The following is a 13,024-nucleotide window of genomic DNA, read 5'->3' on the forward strand; positions in this document are numbered from 1 at the left end:
TGTTGCTCACAAAAAGTGTTGCCGAATATTTCTCATGTTTTTGGGCCGCGACTCCTTTAACACTCTGTTTCCTGCCCCTAGAATGTGCATTCTAGAAAAAAACTGGGTCTGTCTCTAATGACAGGGCACCCCAGTATTATGTTCAAGAAACCTTCCGGAACACTACCTTCCTGAAGGTTTCATGAGGCTTTGACATGTCTCAGCAGTGGATTTAACAAATCTTCTGTGAATCCGGGAGGTAGCTTTTCTTTTTTTTTTTTTTTTCCCTAAGACCCTCCGAGACATTTCAAGAGGGTTAGCAAGTATGATCTTTCCTCTCCCTTACTTGTTTCCCTTTTCCTTACCTTTCCTTTGTAACTTTTTCCTTTCCTATCCTTTTCCCTTCCTTCTCCGTTCCCTTTCCCTCTTCTTTCTTTCATCCTTTTCCTTTTTTCTCTATCTTTTATTACTTTTGTTTCTTATCTTCCTTTCCTTTTTTTCTCTTGCTTTCCTTTCTTCCCTTCCTTTATTCTCTTCCTTTCTTATCTTTGCTTCTTTTCTTCTCTTCCTTTACTTTTTTCTCTTTCCTTTCTTCACTTCCTTTCTTCTTTTCAAATTGTAAAGCGCTGCGGAATATGTTAGCGCTATATAAAAATAAAGATTATTATTATTATTTCCATTTTCTCTTCCATTCCTTTCTTTTTTTTCTCCTTTTTTTATTTCCTTTTTTTCTCGTCCTTTCCTTTCTCTCTCCCACCCTCTCTTCCCATTACCCCCTCTATCCCTCCCTCCTTCCCTCTCATTCTCTCTCCCTCTTGCCCTCTCCCTTTTTCACCCTCTCGCTGAATTTTGCTCTTGCATAGATTTTATATCCCATTTGATAGTAGTAGCAGTCTTCTTTTCCTTCTTCTCCACCTCTTCCTTCCTTCATCTTCCTCTTCCTTCTTTGCTCTTCCTTCTTTCATCTACCTCTTCCTCCTGCTACCTCTTATTCTATCTCCTCCAGCTTCCTTTTTTCTTTTTCCTCCTTTTCCTCTTCTTCTTCCTCTAAAATTGTGTATTTTGTATAAAATGTTTAATCTTCTGCCAAATCTAGTAGCTTGTAAATTATGATAGATGACTGGGTGTAAACCTGATTACCTGAGGGGCAATGTCTGTATTGATAGGCGGCTAGTAAACTGGAGGAATATGAGGACACCCTGAAGATCACTCAGGCCTGGATACAAAGCACGGATACCCTGCTGAATGAAGAGATGAAGGACTGCTCTGCTAAAGTCCTGAACAAGCACGTCATTGCACTAGAGGTCAGAGAATAAGGCACATATATTGTGATGATCTAAAACGGCAACACATTTATGGTATTTTTCTGGAATAAAAATGATAAAATTGTAAAATTTAGTTGCACCAAATCCAATAGTCCATATGTCCTGCTGGGCTGTATGTCCATCGAACATTGCAAAGCACAGACTTTACACGAGAAGAAATGGCTGCAGATACTTGCACAGTTTTTTACCATCACTTGGGGTCCCATTATCTGAGATCCCTATATGCTAGGAAAATGGGGGTCTCCTTACCTGGTTAGTATTCCAGGAAGGAGACGATACGGTGTCGGTGCACAGATTTTCCTGTAGCTTAGGAGAGTTGTGAAACGTTTGTCTGTTTCCACAACTCCCATTAACAACAATGACGAATGATGCAAGTTCTCATTTTTTTTGTGTTCTTAACAAAGCAATTCTCTCCATAGGTGGGTGCCCCACCCCAATCGGACCATATTATAGGCCCTAAGTGTTTCACATAGAAATACCTTTTTAAAGGGGTTATTCTCATCTTTGTAAATGGTTGAAATGGCAAAGTGCTTGTAAAAACAATTATTTCTTCCTAAAAATACTCTTTGTTCTTGATACCGTAGGGATTCTTAATTCTATGGTTTACTGATCAATGCCTGGGTGAGGAAAGCAGCACTGCCAAGCTCTTTCGTTTAGCGCGTGCAAGCGTTGCTCTAAACCTGGACAGATCACTTGATCAGGCCAACTTCATTGCTCTTGTGCTTCGATAATGCAGAGTCAAAGTTGCTTCTGTATGCAACATTGGAGAGCTCACTGTTCAGATCAGGTGCTCAAGCAAGAGTCTGGTCCGAAATGTTAATCATCAGGAGCATGCAGCCCCCCGGCAAGAAGGAAGTGCAGAGGAGCAGTGCGCTCTTGAAGATAGAAGATGTTTACTTTTTGATGTGGCCCTTAAAAGGGGTGTATTTTGTCCCTACAAAACCAACAAGATAGACATACTATACATTAGTTATAGATCAATTAAAGGAAATAATTTACTATAAGTGTCTGGTATTTTGGAGGACTCCACATTGGTATTTTTTTTCTGATAGTACCAATGTGTTCTGCAGCACTTTGCAGAGGTAATCACCATTCTGATCAGTCCCCGGTAGAATTTGTAAAGATAAAGATGCTAAACACCTTTTTTTTCTTTTCTCTGGACAGATTGCCCTTGACGACTGTGAACAGAAAAAACGTCTCATTGACTCCATTCATTCCGAGCTGGGCGAGCTGGCTCTGATCTTTGAAACCGAGAGCATTGTGGAGCGATCCACCGATGTAAGAAGGAAATTGCTAGATCTGAAGCAAAGAATCCTAAAAGTTCTTCCAACAATCCAACACATAACCCATGTAAGACCCTCGTCTTTTCTTTTGCTGGTTGGAATGTCAGCTTGCACCATTTGGGTAGATGGATGCCATAGAGCAGTGTTCCCAAACTCTCGTCCTAAAGGGCCACCAACAGGTCGTGATTTCAGGATTTCCTTAGTATTATCCAAGTGATAATTGCATTATCAGGACAGGCAAGAATTCAATCACCTGAGCAATTCTAAGAAAATCCTGGAAAAAAATCATATCTTGAGAACTAGGGTTAGGGAACACTGCCAAAGATAATGGTCTCCCAACTTTGTCAATCGTAGCTAAGGGAGAGCAGCTGCAAAAGAACGTCTCCCATTCTGCGATTTATTAAAAGTTGCCTTTTCCGATATAATTGGGTGATCATGTAATACCACATTTCTCCAGCAGTGGCCGCTGCAGCGAAAATATACAGCCAGCAATCAGCAGATTACAGTCCGTTGTGTTGGAAATCTCATAATGATTTTCCAAAATTAGTTTTTATTATCTTTAATTTTTTGTAAACATCAAATTTGTGTCTCCATTTTCAGGAGGTGCTGGCTATAGAGGACGAAATAAAAAAGATGGAAAGGACTGTTGATAAAATCAAAGAGATTTTGACATCTAATGACATTGATGATATGACACCCAATGATCACTACATGAATGGACAGGTGAGATGTTTGTAATAGATAAATGTTTTTACTACCCATAACTGGATGAACCCCTAAACTTCGCTATGTTTCTACTATGACCATGTCAGTCCCCTTACATGAATGAGGTGGCGGTATAGAATGCACCATGCTGCTCCATTCATTGTGCGTCAGTGACAGAAATAGTCAGATAAGCCTCCTGACAGCTAGTGGGGCTGACACTGTTGGCTATCAGTCAGCTACATCTCTTCCCAGTCAATTAAAGGGAGTCTGTCTGCACTAAATGACTGTTCAAACCAGGCACAGGTGGTCAGTGCACCCTAGGTGTGGCCAAACTCTGCAGTGCTCCATCCCACCCACTTGTTTTCCATCTATCTCCGCCCTATCTTCCTTGATTGACAGCTTTGGCTTTACAGTAGCCAGAAGAGGGAGGCTATAATGGAGAATACATAGGTGGGAAGGTGCACTGAACTGTTAGAGCACACCAAAGGTGCACTGAGTGCATGTGCTTGGTTTGAACCATCATTTTATGCTGACATTCCCTTTAAGTCTGAAGAAATCTAACTTCAGAAGTCAGCTTGTCTTTATTAACAAAACCTGATCATTCGTGCCTTGTCATTGTCTTTCATGCTTTTCAGGTCATGTTGGATAACATAAATCACATCAGAAAGACAATTGGTGAGATAGAAGCGTATAGGCCATCACTTCCGCTGTCAGAGTCTGGGGTGCAGTCTCTTTATGTCTTCAGAAGAATGGTAGTCGTCCTGAGAGAGGCTGAAATGCTGCAAAAAGTTATTATGGAGCAGAACCAACTCTTGGAGGTAACGCAAGATGCTTTATATATGTTTCAAATACTTGGAATGGTTTTTTTTTCTACTTATAGGGAAACATTGAACATTTACCTTCAATTTCAGGTAACATTTTTTTTTATAACAGATAGCTGCCTCATGTGTGAGGATGAGGAATACCTCTATTTGTGCCCATTATATGACTTGTATCCTGAATTTTATCACCTTATTCCCTGCATTAGAAGCTTTAGCAGATTCTCCGTCTGCTTTTTTTTGCTCCAAGATGTAATTGATCCCTCTCTGCAGACAGAGTTGTAGACAGATTTGAGCAGTTTTTGAGAGTGGATGATTCATACAGTAGACAACTATTCACTATGAATTAGGGAAAGAGGCATTTTTCTATAATAAGATATGTTGCAAAGTTTCATACTTTCACTTACATTGTTGATTTATGAAAAAATATAAAAAGTGTAGTTACCATTTCCTTCTTTAAAGAATACAGTTAACTTGATTTGCCACAAATCAGGGTCACCTCAATGTCACCTATTTCGGTAGATAATGGCTAAAAAATAATAAAAGAAATGATAGTCCTACTAAAGGCCTGATTTGGTGCTTACTTGATCCCAACTGGATTGTGCTTTCTGGTATTGTCCTTGTCAACCAAGAAATATCTGCCAATCACTGGATGAGGTGGGTCACCACTGTGACCAATGATTCAATATGCTGGAATTTTTTGGTTGGGCATGGTTGGGACCAGAAGGATACACAACCAGGTAGACGTCAGAACAGAACTGTCAAGGATCAATATGGGTCACCACTGTGACCAATGATGGGATACTCTGACATTTTTGGTGGGTCAAGGTTAGGACCAAGAAGGTAAACCAACAGATAAGCGCTGGAACAGAACTGTGAAGGTCAATATGGGTCACCACTGTGACCAGTCATTGGATACTATGACATATTTGGTGGGTCAAGATTGGGACCACGAAAGTAGACCACCAGATAAGCGTTGGAATAGAACTGTGAAGGATCTATATGGGTCACCACTGTGACCAGTGATTGGATAAGCTGACATTTTTTGGTGGGTCACTGTTGAGACAAGGAAAATAGACCACTAGGTAGGTGTCTGGACTTAACTGTGAAGGATCAATGTGGGTGAATCCTAATCCTAGTCCTTTTTAAGTATTATTATGAAAACCCATTTTTTAGTAGTCATAAATGCAGCAAGTTATCAGATTTTCAGTTCTAAAATGTGTGTTTGTTTTCATCCATTTTTGCAGCCTATCATAAGTGAAATATCAGAACTGGAAAAAGAGCATGAAAAAGCACAACAAGTGTCCAGAGAAGATTCGGAAATTAAGGTAAACTTGATATTAATGTCATCTCTAAGTCCTAAACCAACCGTTTTTATATGTTATGTGGATGATATTTCACTATGCGGCAATAATATAGTTTCTAACCATAGTGTGACTATAGCTAACTAGATGGTGGCCCGATTCTAACGCATCGGGTATTCTAGAATATGTATGTAGTTTATTTATGAAGTTTTCAGAGTAATGCAATTTATACACAGGATTCGGCCGGCCCGGGCGCGACCAATTAGCGAAGCGTGGTTCAAATTCTGTGCCAATACGCTGCCGGACTGCGCCTGTCGCTAATTGTTCGCGGCCGGCTGTGACCAATCAGTGAAGCCAGGGCCTGCTCCAGGTTTTTGAGGGCCCCGGGCGAAAGAGTCTCAGTGGGCCCCCCTCTTTAACACATACCACGATTCATGATGCACAGATACAGCAGAGAAATATACCACAGCCCACGTAGCATATAACACAGCCCACGTAGCATATAACACAGCCCACATAGCATGTAGCACAGCCACGTAGCATATAGCACAGGCCACGTAGTATATAGCACAGGCCACGTAGCATATAACACAGCCCACGTAGCATATAGTACAGCCCATGTAGCATATAGAACAGGCACGTAGCATATAATACAGCCACGTAGTATATAAAAGCCCACGTAGCATATAACACAGCCCCCGTAGTATATAGCACAGCCACGTAGTATATAGCACAGCCACATAGTATATAGCACAGCCCACGTAGTATATAGCACAGCCCACGTAGTATATAGCACAGCCCACGTAGTGTATAACACAGCTCACACAGTGTATAGCACAGCCCACGTAGTATATAACACAGGCCACTTAGTATATAACACAAGCCACGTAGTATATAACACAGGTCACGTAGTATATAACACAGCCTATGTAGTATATAACACAGCCACGTAGTATATAGCACAGCCACGTAGTATATTGCCCAGCCACGTAGTATATTGCACAGCTACATAGTATATAGCACAGCCCACGTAGTATATAACACAGCCACGTGGTATATAGCACAGCCCACATAGTATATAGCACAGCTCACGCAGTATATAACACAGCCACGTAGTATATTGCCCAGCCACGTAATATATTGCACAGCTACGTAGTATATAGCACAGCCCACGTAGTATATAGCACAGCTCACACAGTATATAACATAGGCCACGTAGTATATAACATAGCCTATGTAGTATACTATGTAGTATGCAGCCCACGTATTTTGCCCAGCCACGTAATATATTGCACAGCCACATATTATATAGCACAGAGACGTAGTATATAACACAGCCCACGTAGTATATAACACAGCCCACGTAGTATATAGCAATGTGGGCACCATATCCCTGATATAAAAAAAAAAGAATTACAATACAAAATAGTTATATACTCACCTTCCGGCGGTCCCCGGATCCACACGAGGCGTTTAGTGATGCTCCTCACGACGCTACGGTCCCAAGAATGCATTGCGGTCTTGCGAGATGATGACGTAGCAGTCTCGCGAGACCGCTACGTCATCATCTCGCGAGACCGCAATGCATGACCCGAGCGTTGCGAGGAGCGGGAAAGGCGCCGGAAGGTGAGTATATAATGATTTTTTATTTTTTTTATTATTTTTAACATTAGATCTTTTTACTATTGATGCTGCATAGGCAGCATCAATAGTAAAAAGTTGATCACACAGGGTTAATAGCAGCGTTCACGGACTGCGTTACACCACGGCATAACGCGGTGTAACGCAGCCATTAACCCTGTGTGAGCGCTGACTGGAGGGGAGTATGGAGGGGGCACTGACGGAGGATAGGAAGGGGCGAATTCGCGGCCGGACTGTGCCCGTCGCTGCCTGCCGGCCGTGACCAATCATCAGCGATGCTGGATTTCCGTGACAGACAGACAGACAGACGGAAATGCCCCTTAGACGATTATATAGATAGATATGTACAAGCACCTACTTAGCAGATTGTAATTACCAGCTTCAAATGGGTTGTCCAGAACCAGAAGAAAATAACAATTTCCCTTAGTTAAGGCTGGTGGAACATCCCTAATCTTGTACAACCCTTTTTATTCTACTTGTTCTCTTTACCCAAACTGCAATAATAAAAAATTGCTCATGTAATGGAGTTTTCTCATGAAGACGTCCCCCGTCCATGCGCGTCATTAGTGCATCTGGGCATAACAGTGAGTAGTCCTCTGCTTGAGAGAGCTGCTCCGCATCTGCTAGACTTGAGATGTTATTACAAGAACGTCCAACTCTTCATATTTCTACATAAGTACCAAGGGCAAAGGATTATCTTCTGAAAGATGCATGGTGGCAACATATTAGCTTATCAAAATGTTATTTAATGTAGAAAGTGATTATTCTGAGCTCCGTGAGGGCATGTTGCTCCAACGTGGCCACCTTTGGCACCAAAGCCTATTTCTGGACATTGCCAAACTCAGTTTTTTCCTAAATATCAGAGTTTGTTCCCTTCTTTCTATCTAGGAGAAGGCCGAAGCTATGAAGAAACAGATGGAAAGACTAAACCAGAAGAAAGAAGTGATCCTTCTCGCCCAACGCAACTGTCTTATCGAGCACCTGGATCGTTTAAGGCAAGAGCCACACGACCAAGACTTGGAGTCCATGTTGTCTCCAGTAACTGACGGCATGAACCTCATCCATATGGAAGTAAGAGTTATCTCAACTCCAATACTGGGAAATAAACAGTATAGTTGTTACCCCTTTTAAGCTCCATGATATTAAAAAAAAAGTAAGAAAAAACAAGTTTTTAAAAATATAAAAAAAATAAACATAAGTCGGATTACCTTTTTCCTCATTTAAAAATAAAAACTAATAATAATAATAATAATCTTTATTTTTATATAGCGCTAACATATTCCGCAGCGCTTTACATTTTGCACACATTATCATCACTGTCCCCGATGGAGCTCACAATCTAGAATCCCTATCAGTATGTCTTTGGACTATGTGAAAAATAAAATTAACTCATTTGTAAAAGTCCAAAAAACCCGCACAAGTAAATGGCATAAACCTAAAAATTAAATAAAAATATTTTTTGCAATTTGGTTTCATTGGGCAGTTTTAGGACCAGACCATCCTTTCCCCATTTTTTTGTACATGAAAATTTTAAAGATTTAAAAAAAATAATGTTATTGTTTGTTATACAAATAATTTTATATCCTTTTTCATATTCTTTTTTTTCTGATTTTACCTGGAAAATGTATGGAAAAATAAGGAAATGCCTCTTTGTTTTTCCAACTAAAACACATTTTAAATTGTGCTCCCCTTAACAATTATTGTTATATATCTACATAGGGTGCATGTTGGGTTTTTTCAGAGGCAGTTTTGTAAACAACAATTTAGACTGTCGGTTGCTTCATTTTTTTCTGTTTATATATATATTTTTTTTTTTTTTGCTTTTTTTGTCATAAAAGACTAACCCTAACTGTTGCAGGCTGCTGAATGAGTTATCTAATAATCAGTCAGTGAGATTATTTTGACTGGGAGTTTGTAACTCTCATCTTTCATTTTCTGGTTGTCTTTGTGCTGATTTAAGACCATATGAAAGTTGAGCTGAGCTTTGATACAGTCTGTGGCCATAAATCAGCTAAGAGGAGATTAAAAAAAGACATAAGAGAGTTTAAAGATCCCAGTCAAAATGAGCTCACTGACTGATTCTCACATAACTAATATCAGCCAGCAATGTGCAGAGAAAAAAAGGAACCTGTAAAAGCCAAAAGGTGTAACATTTTTCATGAAACCCAATCAACCTGTCAGGCATCGCTCCACACTGACACAAATGTGTTTCTTGATTTTAGGTACAAAGGAAGGATTCTTATTTTTTGCCATCGTTGGCTGAGGAGATGGAGGACTCTACGCTGATAATAGAGGTAAGAAAGTTTTGGAAACTTTAGCTTTGTAGAGTTTATCAATGGTTTCCTCATATATTTGTTGTGTTAGTAAAGTTATATAATCTGTGGCCTGTTAGACCCCACGCATCGAGGGGTCACTGTTGGGTTCTTAGACACCATTATCTGTTCTCCATAGCTGTACCTTTTAGTATAGAGTTTAAGAGGATAGATCACCAAGATTTCACATTGTATACTGGTATGCATTATAAAATAGATCTTTTGACCTATTGAGACTGGTATACTTACTTTGAAAATCTTCTTCAGAATGGCTGTGTAATCCAATAATAAGATAAGCATTTCATGAGGCCAGCTAAAGCTCATAAAATGCTAATTTTAGTATCAGGCAGGAAATTTAACAAAAAAGAATATCCACCCATTTTCTAAGTAAGTACACCAGTCATATCAAGTCTAAGAGATCTGCGTAATGATGTATGTAGGTTGTATTGTAAAATTTGGTGACAAATCTGCTTTAGCCCTTTACTGACATTAGACGTACCATCGCGTCTCATGTCGGGTACAGGTGTATGGAGCAAGCTCTGGAGCAAGGCCTGCTCTACATACAGCGAATACCAGCTGTGTTATTCAGCAGCAAACAGAGCTTGCTCCTTAACCATATAAATGGTTTCAATCTGTGTGGTGCTCGTTTGGTTACCCATTGCCAACACCCCCCCTTCACCCGGTGGCTTCCTGGAGGTGGCTGGGCTTCATAGGAGATCATCATTTTTACTTTATATTGCAGCACTAAAGTATAGCAGCATACACAACCAGAGATCAATTGATCAAATGTTCCAATTCAATGAGGTGACTTAAAAAGCAAGCTAAATAAAAACTTTGTGTTTAAAATGAATGTGTGTGTAAATATATATGCATACATATATGTATGTCTGCACTTGCACTTACCAGACCATAGAAAAACCATGAAAGAAAAGAGTCTCACCGGCGCATGCTGAGTGCTCATCACCATATTATGTCATTATGCATCTCTGGCTTGCACGTAACAGCATTAAAGTCCCAATTTCAGACCATTTGTGTCCAGTGAGACTGTGCAATTATAAGGCTATGTTCACACGTTGCGTCCTGTCCCTGCGGGTTCTCCCGCAGCGGATTTGATAAATCTGCAGGGCAAACCCGCTGCGGTTATCCCTGCAGATTTATCGCGGTTTGTCCTGCGCGTTTCGCTGCGGGATTTTACCCCTACTATTGATGCTGCATATGCAGCAATATGCAGCATCAATAGTAATGTTAAAAATAATAAAATCATGATATACTCACCCTCTGACATCCCGATCTCCTCGGCGCTGCAGGCGGCGGTCCGGTTCCAAAGATGCTGTGCGACCAGGACCTTCGTGACGTCACGGTCATGTGACCGCGACGTCACCGCAGGTCCTGGTCGCATAGCAAACCTGAGACCGGACGGCCGCGTGCAGCGCTGAGACTTCAGAGGTGAGTATATCATGATTTTTTATTTTAATTCTTTTTTTTTTACTCAAATATGGTTCCCGGGGCCTGGAGGAGAGTCTCCTCTCCTCCACCCCGGGTACCACCCGCACATTATCCACAGCCCCATGCGGGAAGTAAGCGGATCAATGCATTTCTATGGGTGCAGAATCGCTGCGATTCTGCACAAAGAAGTGACATGCTGCGGGTTGTAAACCGCTGCGTTCCCGCGCGGTATTTCCCGCAGCATGTGCACAGCGATTTGCGTTTTCCATAGGGTTTACATGTTACTGTAAACGCTATGGAAACTGCTGCGGACCCGCAGCTGCAAAATCGCCGCGGTTCCGCGGTAAAAACCGCAATGTGTGAACATAGCCTAATAGTTGTGCATTTGCATGTGTGTGTATAGATATATATATATACACAGCCCCATAGATTACAGTATGTATCAAATCTTTATTTAATTTTTGTTCCTGGGTCCAAAGTGTGTTTTCCTAACCCGTTACGCCTAAAACAAATAGAAAATAGTTGTTGTTCCACAAAAACTTTGCTTCTGTGATCAGGACTATGAAATTTTGAAATTTGTCTGTTTTCGGGAAAATTTCTCATTCGTATTCAATACTTTTTAGTCTTCATTGTCCTGATCACAGAAGCAAAGTTTTTGTGGAACAACAACTATTTTCTATTTGTTTTAGGCATAACGGGTTAGGAAAACACACTTTGGACCCAGGAACAAAAAATAATTACAAATTTGTTACATAGTGTAATCTATGGGGCTGTGCACCTGTCTGTGTGTTCACACGAACCGTGTGTCCGTGAGGCCCACATGTGGACATGTCCTTTTAATAGCACGGATGTCAATACGTCCTGCACACTAATGATCTAAAGTATGACATCCCTGTGCCATCTGTGTGACACGCATCGGAATAAAATGCACAGATAGAGATAGATATTAGTGAGATGTATAAGTGCTTTGCGTGTGCAGTTTACCATACATGTATTTAGCTAATAAATAAATGTAAAAAAACAACATGGGGTTCCCCCTATTTTTAAAAACCAGCCAAGGTAAAGCAGACAGCTGCACGCTTATGTTATCAGGCTAGGAAGGTCCCTGGTTATTGTGCCCTTCACAGCCTAAAAATAGGCATCACATGAGATGCGCCAATTCTGACACTCTTGCCACTAAATCAGGGCAATCGTGGTAATGGTAATTAAGGTTAATGACAGCTGTGATTTATCAAACATCACAACTGTCATTAAGCCCTGGGGATAGTACACCCCCATTACTAACCCAGTAACCAAAAAATAAAAACATGCACAGTAAAAAAAAACTATATTTGAACCAGTTTAAAAAAAAAAATCTTATTCCGGTCCAAAGTAATCCCATGAATATGAAGTAATCCAGAAAAGGAAACATGAAAAACATAAAAAGACCGAAATAAACACAATAGACAGTCCCTCGTTCACCAATTGCAGTAAAGTTCCCCCTATTCACAGGCGCCAGGTAGTGACGACAACTCTTATTGTCGCCGTGTCACAGTGATCGCAGACTCAGCGCCTCTGATGAGCTTTGTAGGCGGTACGCCATGCCTGTGAATAGCGGTCACTTTACTGCTATTCAGTTCCCAGGGCTAGATTTGAGGAACATGGACTAGGGCGGAGCTTCGTGGGAACATTTTGGGTAGTAAATTGAGTAATAAATTGGTGAATGTGTTTAAGGTTTCCTTTTCTGGACTACTTAGGATTCGGTGGATTACTTCAAACCTGCATGGAATTTTCTTTTAATAAACGACGGAGAGTGTGGTGGAGTCTTTATTCAGATAAAGTTAAATAAAGTGGGTTTTTTTTCTGTGTGTTTATTTTTTGATTAGTGGTTTAGTAATAGAGGTATATCATAGACTCCTCGCCATGACTAATCTCAGGGCTTGATGCCCGCTGTAACTTTTAACAATTCACAGCTGTCATCAACCCCAACTACCATTACCCCCATTAGCCCCCTTAACAGGGCAATTGGAAAGAATCTGGAAAAAGTGCTAAAATTGGCTCATCTAATGTGATGTGTCAATTCTGGGGCAGCTGTGCGCTGGTATTTTTAGGATGGGAAGGGCCCAATAACCAGGGACTTTCGCAACCTGATATTATGAGCCCGCAGCTGACTACTTTAACTTGGCTGCCTATCAAAAATGGGGGAACCCAACATCTTAACGTCTTTTTTTC

General features: G+C 40.8%; 1 protein-coding gene across 4 annotated transcripts in view; it reads left to right on the forward strand.

The window, feature by feature from the left end:
- Positions 1–13,024, forward strand: part of SYNE2 (spectrin repeat containing nuclear envelope protein 2) — a 395,759-nt gene that overhangs the window by 243,892 nt on the left and 138,843 nt on the right. For all 4 annotated transcript variants that reach the window (XM_069733882.1, XM_069733900.1, XM_069733891.1 and 1 more), the window contains 7 exons: positions 1,146–1,283; positions 2,469–2,654; positions 3,188–3,310; positions 3,928–4,110; positions 5,358–5,438; positions 7,944–8,126; positions 9,278–9,349. In XM_069733882.1, the coding sequence (XP_069589983.1) occupies positions 1,146–1,283; positions 2,469–2,654; positions 3,188–3,310; positions 3,928–4,110; positions 5,358–5,438; positions 7,944–8,126; positions 9,278–9,349 (966 nt within the window). The remainder of the gene's footprint in view (positions 1–1,145; positions 1,284–2,468; positions 2,655–3,187; positions 3,311–3,927; positions 4,111–5,357; positions 5,439–7,943; positions 8,127–9,277; positions 9,350–13,024) is intronic.

Source organism: Ranitomeya imitator, chromosome 1 (assembly GCF_032444005.1).
Source record: "Ranitomeya imitator isolate aRanImi1 chromosome 1, aRanImi1.pri, whole genome shotgun sequence".
Classification (NCBI taxonomy): Eukaryota; Metazoa; Chordata; class Amphibia; order Anura; family Dendrobatidae; genus Ranitomeya; species Ranitomeya imitator.